The sequence below is a fragment of the Ursus arctos genome, unplaced genomic scaffold, assembly GCF_023065955.2.
Source record: "Ursus arctos isolate Adak ecotype North America unplaced genomic scaffold, UrsArc2.0 scaffold_3, whole genome shotgun sequence".
Classification (NCBI taxonomy): domain Eukaryota; kingdom Metazoa; phylum Chordata; class Mammalia; order Carnivora; family Ursidae; genus Ursus; species Ursus arctos.
Genome location: NW_026622985.1, coordinates 14,168,557 through 14,186,016, shown reverse-complemented (window position 1 = coordinate 14,186,016; position 17,460 = coordinate 14,168,557). Strand labels below are relative to the sequence as shown.

At 41.3% G+C, this 17,460-nt stretch overlaps 1 protein-coding gene across 2 annotated transcripts in view; it reads right to left on the bottom strand.

Annotated features, from left to right (window-relative positions):
- Window positions 1-17,460, bottom strand: part of VPS41 (VPS41 subunit of HOPS complex) — a 169,633-nt gene that overhangs the window by 37,156 nt on the left and 115,017 nt on the right. For both annotated transcript variants that reach the window (XM_026502942.4, XM_044385612.2), the window contains 6 exons: window positions 14,584-14,681; window positions 10,887-11,016; window positions 9,343-9,458; window positions 7,762-7,818; window positions 4,582-4,643; window positions 3,115-3,196 (listed from right to left, as the gene is read on the bottom strand). In XM_026502942.4, the coding sequence (XP_026358727.1) occupies window positions 3,115-3,196; window positions 4,582-4,643; window positions 7,762-7,818; window positions 9,343-9,458; window positions 10,887-11,016; window positions 14,584-14,681 (545 nt within the window). The remainder of the gene's footprint in view (window positions 1-3,114; window positions 3,197-4,581; window positions 4,644-7,761; window positions 7,819-9,342; window positions 9,459-10,886; window positions 11,017-14,583; window positions 14,682-17,460) is intronic.

Genomic DNA, 17,460 nt, shown 5'->3' with positions numbered 1-17,460 from the left:
TTAAACTTTCTCTGTTCTTCCTGACGAATTAATGAAAATCCAAGTAATAGCAGGGAGAATGTCACAGAGATCAATGCTACTTTAAGTAGTCAAGGAGTTACAGGTCATCTGTTCATATTTTTTTTTCCTTAAAATGGAATATATCACTATTTAAAAACTCATAATCATTGTTTGAAATTAAGGGAAAATACACACCTTACATTCTTTAGCTGTTTCAGTGCTAAGTGCTGAATTTGCGAACACTGTTGAATGACTCTGAAGGGTACTAGGTACCAATTGCCATACTTCATTCTGGGGACGCAGAACTAGAGCCATCATCCCAAAGGGGCTCAGAGCCTCAGACAGCATCAGACACCTAAACAGCCAACTGCAACCCTGGCTGCTAAGTGTTATATAAGCAAGACATTTACAAGGTGCTGTGACGAGCACTCCCGGATCTGTATCCTGAGGCAGAAATGATGAATGCCAGGAATCTATCAGGCAAAGAAAGATGGGGCAGAACACCCTGGCAGAAGGAACAGCATGAGGAAGGGCACGGATCCATGGATGCGCACTGTGTATTCAGGGAGATCAGTGGCTCCGAGATGTGGGACAGTGGTCCCAGAAGGGAGATAAGGCTGGGGAGAAAGGCGTGGCGGGGCAATGAAAACAATTTGGATTTTACACTTTGAGAAGAAGGGAAGTGAGAATAGCAGATTTATTTTTTAAGCAGCTAGCTCTGGGGTAGGTTGTTCACAGATCTGTCAGAAGGCCCCCGCAACAGCACAGACAAGAGTCGAGGCCATGGCCCCCGAGGGGAGAAAAGGCCCAACTGGTATGGCCAAGGAAAGACTGATAAGAACCAGAGATGTAACAGCATGATGTTCTTATCAGGGCAGTGGCTTTGAGATCTTAGGCGCGGAGGAATGGGTACATTGTGATGTCACAGGCACAGACGGAAAAGAAGAACAAATTTGGGAAAGAAATGGATTCACACTAATTTGAGTGATCATTATCAGCAGTTCCTACGAGGAAGAAAAGGGCCATAGCACACTTCCAGCACAGATACTGAATTTATAAGAAGGGTCTGGGTCATGGAGCCATCAGGCTGAACATGGCTACAGGACTGGGTAAGATCCTCCAGGAGTAGCCCAACAAACAAGATGAGAAGATTCCCTGGGCCAAGAGCACTAGTCACAGGGTGGGCAACCTATCTGGGAATTTTTTTTTTTTTTAAGATTTTATTTATTTATTTGAGAGAGAGAGCAAGAGAGGGGAGGAGGGGCGGAGGGAGAGGGATAAGCAGGCTCTCTCCTGAGCAGGGAGCCCATGTGGGGCTTGATCCCAGGACCCGAGATCGTGACCTGGGCCGAAGTCAGACACTTAACCGATTAAGCCATCTAGGTGCCCCATAACTGGGAATTTTTAAAAACAGAGTCATAACTCGAAGAGATCACTGCAAAGGTTCACAAATATTGAAAAAATGTGAACGTTTTAAACAAACATTAGGATACTTTATTGTCCAGTTTGGATGTTGTGCATTAAGTTGAAAGGTAAACTACTTCCTTCAAAGGAAACAATCAACAAAACTAAAAGGCAACCTTCAGAATGGGAGAAGATATTTGCAAATGACATGTCTGATAAAGGGCAGTATCCAAAATATATAAAGATTTTGTGAAATTTATAAAAACCCGAAAAACAAATAATCCAGTTAAAAAATGGGCAGAAGACATGAACAGACTTTCTCCAAAGAAGACATCCAGATGGCCAACAGACATATGAAAAGATGCTCAACATTACTCATCATCAGGGAAATGCAAATCAAAACCACAATGAGATACCACCTCACACCAGTCAGAATGGTTAAAATTAACCACACAGGAAACAAAAGAGGAACCTTCTTAACATTGTTGGTGGGAATGCAAACTGGTGCAGCCGCTGTGGAAAACAGTATGGAGGTTCCTCCGAAAGTTAAAAATAGAACTACCCTCTGATCCAGCAATTGCACTACCAGGTATTTACCCAAAAGATACTGAAACACTGATTCAAAGGGATACATGCACTGTGATATTTATAGCAGCATTATCAACAATAACCAAATTATGGAAAGAGCCCAAATGTCCACTGGATCAAGATGTGGGATATATATATTGGAATATTACTCATCCATAAAAAAGAATGAAATCGTGCCACTTGCAACAACGTGGATAGAGCTAGAAAGTATGCTAAGCAAAGTCAGCCAGAGAAAGACAAACACCGTATGATTTCACTCATATTTGGCATTTAAGAAACAAAACAGGTGAACATGAGGGGGAAAAGAAAAAGAGAGGCAAACCAGAAAACAGACGATTAACGATATGGAACAAACTGAGGGTTACTAGAGGGGAGGTGATGGGGATTAAGGAGGGCACTCGTGATGAGCACTGGGTGTTGTATGTAAGTGATGAATCACTAAACTCTACACCTGAACTACTATTACACTGTATGTTAACAAACTGTAAATTAATAAAAAACTTGAAAAGGAAAAAGAAGATGAAAACATGAAATATCAAATTATTTGTTATAGCTACATGGTTAAACTTTTTCATTTGTCTTCCAGCAAATAAAATATTATTTGAAAATTCATTAATTCTTCAGTGCATTTGAAAAAAGCCTCATTTTATAATCTGCAGGATGAGACTATACCTGCTTTCCATATTCATTAAAAAGAACATAAAAACTTCAGGGGTGCCTGGGTGGCTCAGTCAGTTAAGCATCTGACTCTTGGTTTCAGCTCAGGTCATGATCTTGGGGTCATGGAATCAAGCCCTGCGTCAAGCTTTGCCCTCAGAAGGGAGTCTGCTTGAGATTCTCTCCTTCTGCCCCTTCCCCTGCTCTCTCTAGTAAATAAATCTTTAAAAAAAAACCCATAAAATCTTTACCTAAACACCGAATTGGAGAAATATAAGAAGACATAATATATATGTATATATTTAATGCACACAAATATAAATCAGATTTATATTTTGGTTTTTCTTCCTAGCTAACACTTGCTTCCCGGGATAGAACCGATTACTATTGTCTTAATTTTATTTCCATCTCAATATCAATATGTTACATACAAAAATTCAGAGTTAAAAATAAGGCTATGCTTACCTTGAGCTGTCCAATTTCTTTAAATTTATAAACTTCATATTCCCAGAGTGCTGCATTTTTCCCAAGAATTTTCTGGCATTTGCTGGCAGTACAAACATCCCAGGGAGAAAGGGGGAAAAAAAAAAAAAGAGTAAGTAGACATTTCCTCTATTGGTTTAGATAAATCTCTCATCCCAGAGTTTTGACAAATTTCTATCTCAAGTACCAATGCACATAAAGGTATTACTAGATAACCACTGGATTGCATATACAAGGTTGACAAAAATCATGAAAATTATTACAAAATACTTAAAAATAAAGATGAATCCCTTTCAGAAGACTATGATTAGGGGCTTTCCCAATGATTATCCTGTTCTGAGTTTTCTACTTATCCAGATGAGCACTGCTGGTTTTAGGACCTTTCTCATCTTGAAGAAATGTCATCATACCCCAAAGTACCAATTTAAACCACTTCTTGAATGGCTTTAAAAAATGGACAAAATCAGACTTCAGAAAATTAGAATCCTATCATAGTGTATAATCTGGAGAAATATTTATATATGAAAAAAACTTCATTTACACATCAAAGAAACAGGTTTCCCTAAATCTCAGAAAATGAAAGGTCGGCCTGAAGGCGATGTTCCCAGGCTGTCCCGCAGTCCTGTAGTTGGGCACCATGAAGCTCCGGGGGGAGCCACTCACACACACCCACACGGCCTCTACGTAACATTTACACTCTTGTCCATCACAGAACCCTGCAAACCTGAAGCCTGAAATCTGGTCACTTCCACTGAATTGCCACTCTCTTGTTGGGAGACAACTCTCCTTGAATTGTAAGTAGCAGCACTGACTGCCTTCTCACGAATGCTTGTGGAGTGAACAGCCCTGGAAATGAGAGACACGGACAGTGTTTCCCTCCAGAGCAAAGGGCAGGATTGTTTAGTGTCTGGCATAATAAATACATCACGTTCCTCTGAAGCTAAGGGCAGGCAGGCTCACTGTCCATTAAGAAAGCATCAGAGACCCTAGGCTCCGGGTTCCTCTCTGGTAACACGAGTGACGGTCTGTGCCATGTCATCTGGCTGGCCCTGTGTGTCGTGCTGTGGGAACTGCGGCTGTAGGGTCAGGCACAAATGCTGATTCTCCAGCTACAGCTACCGCTGAGTGAGACCTACGTCTCTGACGTGGGAGTCTCGTGCCTTCTACCAGCACCCAGTGCTAACTTGTTAGCTTACAAAAAGGGGAAACTCTCAGACTCCTCGTGATTTTTGACATGTTTCTCATTAAATTCTGTTGTTTGGTGAGAAGGAGACAGTAGGTGGGTTAAAGTAAGAAATCCATTCTGTGGTTAAAACCACTAATACTCAAAAATTACCCCCGTAAGAAAGATACAAAAAAAATGTTGACCCCAGAGAATGGCTTATTTTAGAGTTAACATTTCTCAATTCTATTTATATTAACAAATAAGTATGAAAATGTCATTATTACCGTGCTGCTATGTCATACTCTCTTCTCTCCACCAGGTGGTTTATATATGCCAAGCCAATATCCTAGGGAAAATTAAATGAAGGAATGTCGTAATTAACCAGAACAACTGAAAAGCTGAGCCTCAGTCCCTGAGCAGCCCACGACATCAGGGTCCTACCGGCACCACAGGGCCTGGAACCTGCCTTACATTACACATCTTAGTGTGCCGTATGTCATTATGCTCATTTCCTTCCTACGCAGGTTTATCTGCGCTTGTATTTATAGTCTCACAAACTTTAGAATTCACACAAAAATAATGCTCCTACGGTAAAGGCTTCTAACTTGCCCCCGATTAGGAGATTTTCTACAAAAGAAATCTGCAATATTAGAAACACGACCCAACAATTTGATACTGTCACTTGACATAAAATGGTTTCCTGTGCTTTCAGCTGTAAGATGTGAGCTACTGGTCTCCTCTATTTCACGTCGGAAGAAATGCTGTAAGAAATACACAATGACAGAACAATCATATTAAAGGGAAATACCGAAAATTAAAGTTAACATTAATGTGAAAATGATGTCAAAAAACATGGGATTCACACCCATGAGTTTACAGATGCGGAAACGGGATTGCAGCACGGGCTGGCTTCTGAGTAACGTTCATTTGCTTTCGCCCCCTCCATTCTGAAAGGATCTGAGGTGGCCTTACTCACGAAAGACGTGAGAGCTCTTGCTTGATCGCCCAGGACTCTTCTTGTGAAATACTATTTCTGACTAAAAGCATTTTCATGAGAAGCTTAAACTGATTATATATAACAAAAGCTGGATTTTAAGTTCCAGTTTATGTACAAAAAAGGTGCTGTGGGATTTCCTCCCGGACGGCAGAAATGGCAGGGGCCCATTTCTCTCTCTGCCTGCCTGGTACAAAATTACGTTGTGCTAGGAGGGAAAAAAAAAAGTCTATGCATAACTGACATATAGGATGGGGCCATTTCAAGGCTCCAGGAAAACACTAATAGTTCACAGTTTATTAAATTTTTACTCTAATAATGACTACGTAGGAAATCCTATTTCAAATCTGGAAACTAAAGAGTAAGAAAAAAGGTGCCTAACTTTATTTTTCTGCAAACAGACCACATATCACAGTATCTATGGAGTCCTTCTGTCCAGGCTCAGAGAAGAGAACGTCTCCTTTGCAGAGCCCATTTCTCCAACCTTTCTCCTCATGCCAGGCCCCCATCTCACTGGGGAGCTTATTCTGCCACTCATCCTCTTTCTCTGTCCTCCTTTAACTTCAACCTATTCTCTTCTCCCTTTAGTGTAACCATGTTCAGTGTCTCTCTCACACAAAATACCTGCCATCACCAACAACCTTTTCGTGAGGGCCTGGCCCCAGCCACAGTCTGCACTCTCTTCCACTTCACAGCCAACATGCAACTCTATTTCATCATCTCCTCCTCATTTTTCACTCCTTACAGCATGTTGAGAATGAATAATATAGAGAAAATTCACTAGTCCCTTTCATATTACCAAACCCAATGTACAACCGACTAGCTGAGCTTGTCTTACCTTTGACCTGCTCACCTCAACTACTTCAGTACTTTACTCTGCTTACCCTGAAATGCTCTCCTGTCCCAGCTCCCATGACAACCTTCCTCTGGCTGTTCCAAAACTGGTTTGGATGCGACATCCCTTGAATGTTGGCATTCCCAATGGTTCCATTCAAGTTCTCTGTTTTCTTAGACACTCACCCTGCATGGACTAGTTCAAACTCATGCCTTCTCGTGACACCTGTTCACTGATAAATCTCTGGAATCTATTTCTGAGTCCAGATCTCTTCCCTGAACTCCACTAGGATGTCCCAAAGATGACCCAAACCCAATGTGCCAAAACCAGTATTAATCCTCCCACATCTCCCCCATCCTGTTCCCCCTCACAGAGTCTCTCTTAGGGAATGGCAACACCATCACCAGAGGCTCAAGCGCGAAAGCTGGGAGTCAGCCTAGATTTCTCGCTCTCCTCCGCATAAGGAGCCAGTCACCATACCCCGCAAAGTCCAGGTGCATGTATCCGCCATCATCTTCACCTCTCCATTCCTGCTGACTCTGCAGATCTCATCCTTCCATCTCTCTACCAAGAAGGAAGCTGCTCCTGTTTGATTCCCATTTCAGCTGGCCTCCCTCGGGCCCCTTTCTCCATCAGAAAATCTTTCTAACAAGCAGATCTGATAAGACATTGAAAGAATAAACTGTCTTGCAGAGGTTCCAAATGGAGCCAAGCTCCTCATTATACATGGCCCTTCGGAATCTGGCTCTTGCTACCCATACATACACTCTGTAACTGCCCCACATAACCAAGCAGGCCAAGGGGTTTCATTCTCTGCACTGTCACGTAGCCTATTCTATTGGGCGGAATGCCTTCTGCTCCATTTCTAGATAATCCTTATTTACTCTCCACAATTTTGAATGGGGAGTGGGGATGATCTGGTTCTCTCTCCTCCTTTGGGTTCCTAAGTTATTTTGCTTGTATACTCTCTAGACATTAGGCTTTCATGTGGAGTTTTAGAAAAGTTTAAGGTGAGGAATTTGTGCTACAACCCCAAACAGCCATAAATACAGTTTTCATCTGTAAACAAAGGTCCCAGATTCGCTGATCTTGGAGGACCCTTAACACTCTCTCTGGCTTTCTATATGCGCAGCACCCACTGTCACAATTAGCAAAGAAATGGGCTTTCAGTCACTAAATTTTTCCAGAGTCCAAAATGTAATGAAAACATATGTGAGTCCTAGATTAGTCTCCATAACATAAATGACTCTTATTATGGAGACATTGAAGCAATCTGGTTCTATGAAACTACTTTTGATAAATTTTGTGATAACGTGATTTTACCTATGATTTATTTTTACCTATGATTTAAAGAAACTTCCCCACACATAACCAGAAAGCTTTGTATTTAAAGTGCATTTCACAAATCCAGGTTCCAAATTACCTTAAACTGCTCCTAGCAGGTGTTCAAGTCTCTTGTTTACAAGCAGAAATGGATTCAATAAAATGAAATATTTTGACCTTGCAGGTTGGAGAATTAGTCTGAAATAAAGTCTCAAAAAGGTAGGAAAAATCTGTTCTTTTCAAATGACTTTCAGTTTTATTATAACTTATCGAAAGGTAGTTATGCTTCAAATAATAAAATTACATACTTACTAGAATCTTATGTCTTTTAATGTTCTTCTGGCTGATTTCAGCTGCCATCAAAGCTTCCTGTATTGACAGAATCACAATAAAAGGAGTCAGAAAAGAAGGGAGGGAAAATGAGAGAGAGTGGGAAAGAAAGATATTGAGGTTATAAACACTGTATTTATTATGTTTTAAAGTTCTGGACTACATAAATAAAGCCCCATTTTCCCATGGCTTTTGCTTCAAGCACGGGCATTTCTAATGTTACGGTTGAATGAACCTCACTGCATTCAAACTCAAACAAAAGCAGTCAACCAAAATGAAGACTTCTCTTATTTCCATTTGAATGCATTTCCACATTAGGATATTGGAATCACATTTCAGACACAAATCAAAATACAACAAAATCTCCTAGATTCAAACAACAAAAAAATTCATCTGTCATTCTAAATTTGCATGACATACATTGACAAAGGGGCACTTTTCCTTTATGAAATGCAAAAAACTAACCACATGCATACATTTAGGTGTATCTGCAATTAGGATTTTGAAAATCCCTGATTTTACTTTTATTTTGGGAAAGTTCATAATTATTACTTTAACACAAATGTTTAAAACATAAAATTACTGGGGCGCCTGGGTGGCTCAGTTGGTTAAGTGTCTGACTCTTGGTTTCAGCTCAGGTCATGATCTCTGGGTCATGGGGTCGAGCCCCACATCGGGGCTCAGTGTGGAGTCTGCTTGTCCCTCTTTCTCCCCCAACCCTCAAATAAGTAAGTTTTAAATAAGTAAATAAATAATAAATACATAAATAAAATCTTAAAAACACACAAAATTATTTTAAGGAATTACTGGATCTAAGCAATCTGGTAATAACTAAAACACAAACTTTTTTGTATCAATACCTGGACTCCAATTTATACATTAAAAAACATTTTCCCCCCCAAATCCTTTTAGGAGGTAACAAACTTAAAGCAACATATAAGTGGATTAGGTTTCACTTGTTTTTAGCTAATTAGCATATAAGCCCATCCAGAGCGTTTCTCTAACAGAACCAACATAATATTCACCTTTTCAGCTTTTAAAGTCAGAAAGGTTTTCATTTTTAAAAAAGAAAACTCATCATGGGACAGTTTTCTACTCAAATCAGTCTGATTCAAGACTCAATGGAGTGGACAACATCATTCTATCCGAAAAGTAGTTCAAACCATCCTTAGTGAATAATAATTTCATAGCTTAACTTTACATATGAAATAAGCACAAACGAAGAGTACCACTAAAATATATGAGACAATTCTGAAATACTAGCTCTATTTTAGTTTCCTCAAAAAGCCAAAAAATAAACACTTGGATAGGCTGGATTGAACCCACTCCGCTCCCTCTACCACCACCTCCTCCTCCTCCACTGAGCAGTGAAGCCAGTTAACCTCCTTGTAATCTCCCCCCCCCCCCAATTTCTGAAAAGAGTATTGGAAAGTTATTAGCCTCCTACATATTTTTAGCTTAGGGCATTCTAATTCACCTACCCAAAGATTTATTACAGAAACCTTTTATTCTCTCCCTGTTACAGTCGTGTCAATACTTTTAAGAAAAGAAAATCAAAATTACCTCGTATTTCTTCTTTTCAAGGAGCCAGTCGATGTGGTCATCTTGGTCTCGTTCCTTGGCTACTACCACATCTCTTGGACTCACGATGTAGAAGAGCGATTCCCCTTCAGAGTACTCTAGAGGTGAGGGGAAAAAAGGAACAGTGCGGGCGACGTGGCAGTAGACACCTCGGCCGTAGTTTCAGAGACTTGGTTAGGTAACCCAACTCCAGAGGGAACAGAAAACTTGCCTTCCTTTGGAGTAAGTGTGTTTGGCTCTGTTTGAAGGTGGGAGTGCTTTAAAAAACATTTACATGTAAAAATTATTTGAAAGAAAAAAGAAGGGAGGGAAGGAAGGAATACCAAAAAACTTAAAAAAAGTAAGGCAGGTTTAGAATTCTGTGTTTAACACATTAACATTGTGACTCCGACCGAAAGAGGATGATCAAAATTCTCCATGTCTATGGTGTATCAGAATTCATCCTCTGTGTATAAACTTAATTTATGGCCATTTACAGCACTGTTCTATTTTAACAGAATAATTACACCCCACAGGTGGCGATAAATGTTTCCTCCTCATCAAGGTCAAGGCCATCTACAGCATAAATGACAGATGCCCCGAGCCCTGGGGACATAATCTATCATTTCGGCATGTTGTGCACAACGCCAATGGTGAGGGTTTCCTGCAGAATTCAATTATACAACCTGTTCTGAAGGGTTTCTAAGTGGGCAGCAGAGTTTGCTCTGAGCAAAATACCCAGCTCGGACACTGCCAGTTGTGAGTCACATTTGCTTTTTGCCAAGTCCAGAACAGACTCACATTTCTCAACTGATGAGTGGCCACATAAAGAAAGCTCCAACTGTACCGAATATTTCTTCATTTCATTTGGCCAAAATGAGAATTGAAAATATTCTGAAAACATGTCAATTGTTTTTGAAGCAGAAAAGAATTTCAAAAAAATAAAAAAAAATAAAAAAAGCTTAGGCTGTTCTACTTCCATCAATGTATTTTTAAAGTATATGAGGACACTCTAGCACAGAGGCCCCGGTATGACCAAACAGCAGCGGTTCGTCCTTTATTTCTGAGCAGTGACTAGCGCATTTGCTCATTCACTCTGCAAATATTCTGCAAACACCTAGTACTCGTCAGGCACTCTTCCAGGCTCTGCGCATTTGGTCACAAACAGATGACTTCTCTGCCATCCCAGAGCACGCTTTCCAGATATATAATGTTGGGAGTCATATGGCAACCACAGAACCATGCTGCCCAATGTCGGTGTGTCACACTAACTAGGAAAACACACAAAACATAAGAACAAAGACCACGGAGCCTACTCACCTTGGTCCTGGCCCCAAGCCTACCCTTCCCTTCTGCTGTGGGAGCTCAAGCATGTTCTGCAATATGTCTGGGCCTCAGGCCCTCATCTTCGACACAAGAGGTCTGACCAGGTAGTCTCTATGACCCTTGGAGCACCTCAATTTAAATTCCTGGTTGTGCTAATCACGTGAAAGAAAAAAGACCCATGAGTATCAGAAATAACATGAGCCAGAGCCTTGGTCTCTCACCTAAATGATAATCTCTACACTCGTTCTCCTGAAAGCCTCTCACTGTCAGAGCGTCGGAAGAGATCTCTTCACAGGTTTCAGAGAGTGGCTGGATAATATCCAGTCTTGGCCTGGCACAGTATTCTCTTTCCTGGGGGGAAAGGAGAGGGAAAGGTGTGTTCTCATTATGTTTCTAGAAACTACAAATTTGTTCCAGTCAGTCATAATTAAATGCATGGGCTTCATAATTTCAGCAGATGTGAGCCCTTCTAACCACCTGCATGGACAGACTCGTCACACCATGTTATTCCCTGACCTCTTGTTTGACATCAACAGGACAGGCACTGCTGTGTCCCTGCAGCTGTCCACCACTCAGCTCCAAGGCCACGGCCACCGCACACTTCCACAACTGGCTTACACCTCTTTCTCACCAATGTGAGAAAGAGTAAAAATAATATTACAAACTGCCAAACCACTGCCACTGCCAGTAAGCTTCCTAGTGACGCTGACAAGCCACACAGACTGAGAGCTACGTCGAAAACAGAACATGTGAGAAGGCAACAGCTGCCATGGGCACCACCCAATGTGACAGGCAGGAGTCACTGGTGGCTAGCGTAACCGAGAAACCGGGTTTTTAATTTTATTTTTCATGAATTAAAATTTAGATAGCCACATATCGTTAGTGACGAGAGTTTTGAACAGCACAGTTCTACGACAAGAAGGGGGAAAGAGGGTTTTTTAGGGCCGAGGCAGTTCCACTAACCTAGAAGGTGGTGAGATGCAGACTGTTTTCAGTCAGCTCTTAACCCCCTGGTGAGTATTATTGCTCCAAATATCACAGATGAAGGAACGGGATCAAAAACTCTACTAAGGTCAAAGTCACATGAGTCAATGGTGAGACCGCAACTGGTGGAAAAACTGGGGACTTACAGTGAATCTTGAAATCAAGTTTGTTTTACTTTGGAAGTTTGAGCTTTTTGAGCATTCGGCATGCAGGCATAAAACACACATTTAAGGGTTTCCCAAGGCAGCAAGCCTTGTAGCCGTGGGACACCAGCACAGACAGCCCAGAGGAAGGGGGCAGCGTGAGACAAATCGGGGCTTCCCCAACTCCCCAAGTTCCCCGAGGAACAGACCGTAAGCCTCAGAGAGTACTCTGATCCATTTTGTTAGGTTAACTGAGAAGCAACTGCATTAGTTTTGCATCTCATACATTTCAAAACATTTAAAAAATAAAACAGCAACTATAAAAGATCAACTAGTAGAGGGAAAAAAATTGTGAATATACAGCATAATTTTTCACATCTGTGGAAAAATGAGAAATATCTCAATTTTGAAACAATGGGGAAAATGGAAAGACCTGAATAGTTAAAAAATTAATTGCTCTAATAATGACAAAAAAATATCAAAATTAGAATAGCAAGAATAGAAAAAATATTTGAAGCCAAAAATATTAAAAGAAAACCTCCTTGCTTGGTCACATAAACAGCTCCTTGACATGTGTAAGGGAACCACTGGTGATGTTATTCATCTTGTTAACTTCACGACCTTTGCTCACTGGTCAAGCAGCCCAGCTTATCTGTGAACTTCCCAAGAGCAAGAATTTAGTCTTGTTGGGTCTCTGATCCCCAATGCTTAGCAGGACTCTGGAGACACATATGCTTTATTAATGAATGAAAGAGAAATAAACATTAGGGCGAACAGCTTAATAAATCTAGACGAAATAGTTCACAACCACTATAAATGACAATGATAAGGGAATACACAGCCACATGAAGAGAGAACAGAATAACATTCACAAGAATCGGGCAACACAGAAGAGTGTGTGACCATGAGGGCAGCTGTGCGGACACATGCACGATGTGACAGGTGTAAGGGAGAACATGCAGGATAGAAAGACAAGTTTTGTTTAATGTTGCAGTTACACGGTCTTTTCCGTACGAAAAAAGAAAAAGAGGGGCGTGGCCTGGCCCCATGCTTGCTTTACTTCTTTTGTCTTCAGTTTATCAGTTTACTCCGTGTTTAAGGATCGAAGGTGTACTTCGGCGTCATATAAAACAGCTACAGGAGCTGGCACACACATTCGGGAGTCACCTCCGACACTCTCACACTTCTTCCTCTGAAAAAATTCCTTTTTCTTTTCTTTTCAATTCCATTTTCTAATTTGCTCTATGAGGCTGGCCTTTCTTTGGTCTTTACTCCTTTGTAATACTCTTGTTTATTAACAAAGGTTTCCCCGCTTCCTTTCTTTTTTTCTCGGTTGTTTATGAGGCTTTCCCTTTTTCATTTTACTGCTTCTTTCCTATGTCTTTCAATCACAATCTCAATCCGCCCCACCTCCCTCATCAGAAAGCACTGTATTTACTCCCTCGGGAGCCACTGCTTTTCTTTATTTTCAAAAAAATAAATAAAATAATAAAGTGATGTCCTGCAACAGGGCTAGAAGCCAGCCCTATTGATTTTAGCCGCTCTGAGTATTCACTTAAGTCTCCAGCATCCCATTGCCTAGCAACATGGGCGCCCAGAGCCTCAGGTTACTATAGCGATGACTTCCCACTGCAAGTGCTCGCTCAGAGAAATGCTCAAGAGCAGGTACCACTTCAAAACTGGGGCTCCCAGGGTTCCCCCCCATTTTATTCCTAGCCAACTGAAAAGCGGGGGGGGGGGGGAGAAGGAAAGGATACAGACAAGGAGAGCCCTACTTACTGTAAAGGGCTAGACAATCAATTCGCAATTTCTTTTATATACAGCATCTAAGAAAAAAATCCTTTACCATAAGCTCTCCTTGTTTATGCCTTAAAGCCACCCCTAGCCCCCTCCTTTCCGAAGAACCCCTGGACTCTAACAGTGAAGACAGGCTGGAAGTGGGGCCCATCTAGGCTTCAAAGGAAGACCGTCTCCACCGGACATGCCCTCCACTGGATCATAAACAAAGGCTTCCCTCCAAAGTCACGTATAATGAAATCTGGGTTCTCTGCTTTCTACCGGCCATGTGTTTCATACCCTCATTTGCACTGATAACTGAGACTTTGCCACAATCAATTTCAAAGCAAAAATCAAGCTACTGAGAATCAGTCAGCCACTGGGAAGTAAGCAAATCTGTCTGGACCACAGGAAATAACGAAGTGCCCTTTCTGTAATTCCCTCTGACCACAGGGGCCCCTCTTGTTGCGGCAGATCAACTTCATTGCTGTCATTTCTGCTAATGCACAGTGTCAGCTTAGTTTCTTCGCCCTTCAGCAAAAGGAATCCTTCATTCCTTTCGACAAAAATACCAAGAGATGGAAAAAAGAGGAAAAAAAAAAATGACTCCCCTTGCTCGGCAAAGGGAACAAAAGGCAGGCACTGAGTGGGGCTTCCGAAAGGTAAATATATACTCTCCTCCCTTCTTTTATAGGTCAGGAAGTTCTGCTCAGACTACAGCCCTTTCACGGGCAACCTGATCATGCTTAAAAAATGAACCCAGGGGCACCTGGGTGGCATAGCGGTTAAGCGTCTGCCTTCGGCTCAGGGTGTGATCCCGGCGTTGTGGGATCGAGCCCCACATCAGGCTCCTCCGCTGTGAGCCTGCTTCTTCCTCTCCCACTCCCCCTGCTTGTGTTCCCTCTCTCACTGGCTGTCTCTGTCTCTGTCTCTGTCAAATAAATAAATAAAATCTTAAAAAAAAAAAAAATGAACTCACACTTCCCTTCGCATTTGGGGTATTAAAAAAAATTACCGTTTTTTCCGACACCTCCTTCACATAGGAAAGAACCACAAGCTGATCGCAGAGAGGTGCAAGCCCACTGATGTAGAATTCAGTTTCAAACTGAGACACTGCAAACAAAAGGGACAGAAGACTCAGTGTTAACAGGAGCAAAGAGCAGCTCACGAAGGAAAGGACACATTGACTACAAATGCAGGGTGAGGGGCGCCTGGGTGGCACAGCGGTTAAGCGTCTGCCTTCGGCTCAGGGCGTGATCCCGGCGTTGTGGGATCGAGCCCCACATCAGGCTCCTCCGCTATGAGCCTGCTTCTTCCTCTCCCACTCCCCTGCTTGTGTTCTCTCTCTCGCTGGTGTCTCTATCTCTGTCGAATAAATAAATAAAATCTTTTAATAAAAAAAAAAAAAAAAAAAAAAAAAAAAAAAAACAAATGCAGGGTGAATTTACCGGAGAAATCTAACATAAAGGGGGCGTGGATAAACACACTTTTTTGACGATAATGAAAGGCCAGAAGAGGATATCCAGGAACTTAAACTTGAAATTTTCTATCACCGTCAAAAGCAAACCTGACAACAGCAGCATCAACGGTCACACGTAACACTGTGACCAGCTAGTTTAAAAACGACATAGTTAAATCCCATGAAGACACTTTTAAACCCAGAAAACCCAACATAAACTAGTATTAATGACAAAATAATTTTTAAAAAATGCCTGAGTTTAGGTTTTTCACAATTAGGGCATTACAGTGATCCAAAAGTCACAAGGAATGGTATTTGTAATTATGAAACTATTGTTCCTTTTTAAAAAAATAATAAACATTTGTTCGAAGACTCAGAAGTTTAAAAAAAAAGGTGCGTTAATACAGATTATATTGTGATGAAAGAACTGTTTCCTAAGTGAAATAAAAGTCAGAGAAAATAAGAAATTTCTTTTTAAAGGCATTTAAAAATTTTTTTAATGTTTTTTTATTATGTTAGTCACCATACAGTACATCCCTGGTTTCTGATGTAAAGTTCGATGACTCATTAGTTGCGTATAACACACAGTGCACCATGCTATACGTGTCCTCCGTACTACCCATCACCAGTCTATCCCATTCCCCCACCCCCCTCCCCTCTGAAGCCCTCAGTTTGTTTCTCAGAGTCCATAGTCTCTCATGCTTCATTCCCCCTTCTGATTACCCCCCTTTCTTCCCCTACCGATCTTCCTAGTTCCTATGTTCCATAGATGAGAGAAATCATATGATAGTTGTCTTTCTCTGCTTGACTTACTTCACTTAGCATTATCTCCTCCAGTGCCGTTCATGTTGCAGCAAATGTTGAGAAATCGTTCTTTTTGATAGCTGAGTAATATTCCATTGTATACATGGACCACAACTTCTTAATCCAGTCATCTGTTGAAGGGCATCTTGGCTCCTTCCATGATTTAGCTATTGTGGACAATGCTGCTATGAACATTGGGGTGCATATGGCCCTTCTCTTCACTACATCTGTATCTTTGGGGTAAATACCCAGTAGTGCAATGGCTGGGTCATAGGGTAGCTCAATTTTTAACTTTGTAAGGGACCTCCACACTGTTTTCCAGAGTGGCTGTACCAACTTGCATTTCCACCAACAATGTAGGAGGGATCCCCTTTCTCCACATCCTCTCCAGCAATTGTTTCTTGTAAAGGCATTTAAAATTTAAAACTAGTGCATCACTTAAGAAGTGTATAGATTTAATTACAGTGGAGTTCACAGACCCAAAAGAAAGCTCAGTGGTAGAAGTACTAATATTGCTAACAGTGAGATTCTAATAATTAGCTGCTGTAAAATTTTAAAATACATGGCTTTTGCTTTAAGCTACTAAGTTTGGGGGTGGTCTGTTACGCAGCAAAGCTAGCTGATATGGTAGCGGTGGGGCCAGAGGCCCTTCTAGGAGTATGCGCTGCACTTACAGATTCATTTGGAAGCAGACTCATTGGGACTCACCACATGTTCTAAGAGTTTGCTGACTCAGACCTTCTCCATAGTTTGTGGTATTAGCTTCAGCTTCAGATTCAGTTAAGTTTTGTGGCTTTTTTAAGATTTTTATTTACTTACTTGAGAGTGAACATGTGCGTGCACAGCGGGAGGAGCCCAACACAGGGCCTTGATCTCATGACCCTGAGATCTCGACCTAAGCCAAAACCAAGAGTCGGATGCTTAACCAACCGAGCCACTTATGCACCCCAGAGTCAGTTAAGTTCTATGATGAAACTGCTCTTTTCTCCAAACTAGGAGAAGTCAGGGTAGCACATCAGAAACAATATTTAATGTAGCAGCACCTGGGTGGCTCAGTCGGTTAAGCATCTGCCCTCAGCTCAGATCATGATCTCAGGGACCTAGGATCAAGCCCCACATCAGGCTCCCTGCTCAGTGGAGAGTCTGCTTCTCCCTCTGCCCCTCCCCCCATGAGAACTCATGCTCTCGCTCTCTCTCTCTCTCTCTCTCTCAAATAAATAAATAAATAAATAAATAAATAAAATCTTAAAAAAACAATATTTAACGTAGAGTCAGGAAATCTGGGTTATAACTTCCAGTAAATTGAACTTGGAAAAGACGTTTAACTTCAGCAGGTATAACTTTTCCCATCTACAAAATAATGGAATCAGAGTAGAAATAAAACCCCTAACACAGATGAAATGAGGGGCTACTGAATTTTTCTTCTGCCTCCTCTCCACTTTCCTGGCAGATCCCTCAGTGTTACTTGTCTCTGCCTATCTTTAATGTCAACTTCTTACACAACCGTTTTCACAATTTAATTTTCACACCAAAATGGAATTGAGGTTGACCAAAAAAATTACTAGTTAGTAACATAAACATTAAAACAGTAACATAAACATAAAAAGGTAATATGCTTTGTCCTTGCTT